Genomic DNA, 4,276 nt, shown 5'->3' with positions numbered 1-4,276 from the left:
TATATATATATATATATACACATATATATATATTAATTGACAAGAAGATGCTGTGATTTGCAGTCTCTCTGTGCTACCTGCGAGACTGCAGAGGGGGCAGTACAAAAGGCCAGAGCAAAGACTCTGGACAAAACTGTACCATCATAAGAACAACCTCATCCCAGCCAGTCACAGTCAACTTAACACACCAGGAAATCAAATGGGTTTTCTTTTTTTAGTCTTTTAGAAGCAGTGGGGAGGCGTGCAGTTGTCGGGTAGCGGTGGTGGAATTCAGGGAGGTCGGGGGAAGGTGGGGGCTTTAGTTGATTATAGATAACTGAAATGACGTAAGGCTGTCGACCTCGGTAAGGTGTAGGAAAGTTGTCCTCCTGTGTGTTGTGTGTACGAGGTTTCAGTTCTTGGTCCGTTTGAGTTCAGACATCAGTGATAGATTCACGACCAATCTATCGCGTTGTTATGAGTATTGTACAAATGCGTAGAAAAAAAACTGGTTGTTTGCTGCATGTTGCTGTTTTCTCTTTCACTGATTTAATTGCCCGTCTTGCATCCCATGCTAGCAAAAGCATCCTCCTCATAGTGCCTCACAGTGGTAGATGCCTGGTAAGACAGGACAGGCTAAAGATGGAGAAAGAAACAAATTATAACTGGCTTAAGGCAAAACAATCAAATAATTCATTAACTTAAAAATGAAAAGTGATGTAATCTAAATCTAGATCAAAATCTTTGATCTGTGCAATATCAGAAGGGCACATGAAAGGAAAAAGTTCAACGTTTCGGGGAAACCCCTTTTTTAGCATTCTTGTAACCCTCCTGTTGTCCTTGTGTCAAATTTGACCCCTTTTCAAAAGGATCTTTATCAGAAATGTGGGTTACTTTCAAACGAATTGTCCAAAACTGTAACGTGGATGGTTCCCTACCACGTTCCTCACAAATTATATAAATAATCAGTTCACTACTTTCATTGAATTTGGGTGTTTTTTGTCAATTTTATAGCATTTGGAGAAACAAATAATGGATTAAAGAACTTGTGTGACAGATGAAAAAAGAGACAAATGTCAATAAAAATGACTCAAATGTGCACAAATGTAAAAAATAACAATAAAAAAGTGACAACAATGTCAATAGGCTCAGAAAATGTGACTAAAAAATTGGGGGTGAGACACAAAAGGTTCATAAAAGAACCAAAATGTCAATAAAAAGATTTTTCATTTGAAATTTTGACTCTGAAAACTGAAATTTGCAGGTCGGCGGGGAGACAACGCGAGGGGTAAAGAGTTCGACAACACTGACAGCAGTCGCAGGTCTGTACTGTGAATAGGAAGCTAACACCAGCAGCCGGCTAACTTGGGTTAGCACAAAGACAGAACACAGCGGGAAACAGCTAGCTTAGCTTACTCCTGCACGTGACCCCGATTAAAAACGTAGATTTCTCGTCTACACTTGTGTTTTTGTACGAATTAAACAAAGAGGAGTTAATGTGTTCGCTTTAGAGGAGCTGGTAGATTGATTGTTTGGCTAGCTGTTTCCCCGTTTCCAGTCTTCATGCTAAATAGATTAGCCGCTTGCTGGCTGTATAGCTCCATATTTACTCTACAGATTTTACTGTAGTATCGATATTCTCATTTTACTCTTGGCAAGATAACAAATAAGTGCCTTTCCCAAAATGTTAAACTTTTCCTTTAACACTCCAACACACCGGCCCTTTTGGTAGCTAGCACACACAAGTTTGTAGTTTACTCTATGTGACAGGCTTAACCTTTCTTGGAATTAACTAAGCCAAAGTGGAGTCAAAATAAAAAGGAACATGCTTGTTTTGCCTGCAGAGAATCAATGTAAAGAATGGCCTGAAAGAAGAAAGAAGAAGAAAGATGCAACCTCTGGGAGCTATCTGGGATTTGAAGGCAGATGCAAGTTGTCAGGAGGAGGAGGATGAGGAGGAAGTAGAGGCAGTTTGGTTGAGAGAGCAGAGCCACTGTAAAATGAGATCAGTCCAGAATCATCCGTTCCAGGGCTCCGCCGTTGGCTGCAGCAACAGGCGAGGGAGGCTGCCAGGGGTGTTGGGGAGGCACGGGACAGCCGCAGGAGTGTTTGTCATGGCGGGTAAAGAGGTTGGTGTGGGTCGCTGGGCAGGGCAAAGGAAGGTGCAGGAGTAGGCAGCCCTGAGGGACGCTATACCATCACAGTGAGAAGGCACGGGGCTTGTGTGTGTTTGTGTGTGTGTGTGTGAGAGAGAGAGAGAGAGAGAGGTAAATAAAGAACCGGATGCAGAGGGGAGAGGAAAGTACGAGGGGGTGCAGGATCCGGCCTCAGAATATGGTGGTCTCGTACTTGGTGCTGACAGGGCGCCTGTGGGAGTCCCGCTGGTCCAAGAGCCAGGTGGTGCTGCCCAGGGACTGCATGTCTGCGTCCATCTCCAGGGGGTCGATCTGCCGGGGGGAGGGAGGGAGGAGGGACGAGAGGAGGGCGTGAGACGGGCGACAGTGGAGGCTATTGCGCCACACTGACAAGTCCTCAGCTCACACACGTGCATGTGGATTAGAGGTACAGTCCAGTGATCATGTTATGATCACAAGCACTCAGGGCTCAATCCACAACATGGATGATGTCTGACAGGGAATACACTCAGCCTCTGTACGCAGCAGCAGTAAAACCAAAGCTACGACCCTCCGGGAGTTAAAACATATACTGATTAGTAGTTCAAAAGCAACATGTGCTCTACACCAGTGGCTCATACAAACAGCAGTGCTTCAGTCATAATATAAGCAGTCAAAACACACATGCTGATTAATACGGATTTACTTAGAGCTAGATAGGAATTTGACATGGTTAAAAAAAAAAAAAAATCAAGAAAGGCATATGAAAAATTAAAATTCCCTGCATATGGAGGCCATCTTCAGTTCAGCATGTTTAAAAAAAAAAAAAAAATTAGATATACAAAAAATGACAAAGGGAGTTTAAAACCATCCAGCAGAGACAACTTCAACTACTTTACAAATCCTCACTGACACAATTAAGCCAACAGCCCTAATATAAGCTTCTATAGAGAAGGTACCTCACACCAAGAAACCCTCTCTTTCCTCAATGGGTTTTACCACAGAACTTGAGCTAATGGCATCTTAAACTCTAGAAATGGAAGATGAAGATGAGAGATGGGAAAGTAAAGGGATGAGGAGAACGTTTATGGTTGAGATATTAAGAACCACAAAACAAGGAGACAAAGTGCACTGCGGCACCCAACAACAACAACAACAAAAAAGAAAGAAGGGAGGGATTGGTGTGTAAGCAGAGTTGTGGTGATTACAGGTTGAATAGAGGAAAGGAAAGAGAAGGACCTGGACTCCAGGGCTAACAGAGTGCAACGGGAGGAAGGAAGGACGGTGGGAAGTACACGTGTGACAGTGACAGCAGCGGCATTCGAGCAGAGGGGCACCCTGGGAGGCAGCAGGACCAAGAAGACAAGAACAAAGACATGTTAAAAAAACGAGAGTATAGAAAGACAGAGCATTTGAATGCACCGAATGGACAAATAAGAAATCCAGTAGGAGCAGTTCATCTGTTTAGCGCCAAAGAAGGCAATGTATACACTGAAGCAGAAACAGGTCTCGAAAAAAGTTAATTTTCTCTCTGAAAAATGATATTTTTGGGCCAGAATTTTCGGAGATATGTGGCTTTTGAAAAATGCGTCATATATTGACTTTTGTGATGTATGAGGAGAAAGAATTGGTCATCATGTTCACTTCTCCCACTGGAATGAATACACTCAGGACCTTCCACTCAAAGAGGCGTGGCAGTGATGAAAGCCACGTGACACAGATACAGTTAATTACTCCGAGTTAGGGGGTTGTATAAGTGAAGGCAATACGTCTCAATCGCCCCTTGGTGGATGGCTGCAGTATACGTCAAACCCCCCTCCATGTTAGCAGATGGGACATGGGCCAAATTTTGGCCGCGGGAACTAGGGATGCGGAGGGTGCTGCAGCACCCCCTAGCAAAAAGACAAACAACTACAACCATAATTTAAAAAGAAAAAATCAATTGATTATTAATATAAACCTAATCCATTTCATTAGAAATTAAATGTAATACATTTTACAGTTTGGTAAGTAAGACATAAACAAATAATTTGATTAGAATTGATCGGCCGATTTTACCGAGAGCGAGGCGCACGCTGCGTGTCTCTGATGCTGATGAGCGAAGAGAGTTGTGGGCTTTCCCCGCGGGTCAACAATACAGACGTTCGCTAGCAATGGCACAAAAGCGCATTTTGGATTTCTTT

The 4,276-nt window shown here is 43.2% G+C and overlaps 1 protein-coding gene across 9 annotated transcripts in view; it reads right to left on the bottom strand.

Annotated features, from left to right (window-relative positions):
* anks1ab (ankyrin repeat and sterile alpha motif domain containing 1Ab) overlaps positions 1-4,276 on the bottom strand; it is a 48,602-nt gene that overhangs the window by 2,332 nt on the left and 41,994 nt on the right. For 3 of the 9 annotated variants that reach the window (XM_032512453.1, XM_032512452.1, XM_032512460.1), the window contains 2 exons: positions 3,333-3,431; positions 2,329-2,426 (listed from right to left, as the gene is read on the bottom strand). The exons of 1 other annotated variant lie outside the window; for it this stretch is intronic. In XM_032512453.1, coding sequence (XP_032368344.1) covers positions 2,329-2,426; positions 3,333-3,431 — 197 coding nt within the window. Of the gene's footprint in view, positions 1-21; positions 616-2,306; positions 2,427-3,332; positions 3,432-4,276 lie in introns of those variants that run through there. 5 more of the 9 variants (XM_032512454.1, XM_032512457.1, XM_032512456.1 and 2 more) reach the window with 5 other exon arrangements.

The sequence above is a fragment of the Etheostoma spectabile genome, chromosome 4 (assembly GCF_008692095.1).
Source record: "Etheostoma spectabile isolate EspeVRDwgs_2016 chromosome 4, UIUC_Espe_1.0, whole genome shotgun sequence".
Taxonomy (NCBI): domain Eukaryota; kingdom Metazoa; phylum Chordata; class Actinopteri; order Perciformes; family Percidae; genus Etheostoma; species Etheostoma spectabile.
This window is presented reverse-complemented; position numbering and strand designations above follow the sequence as displayed.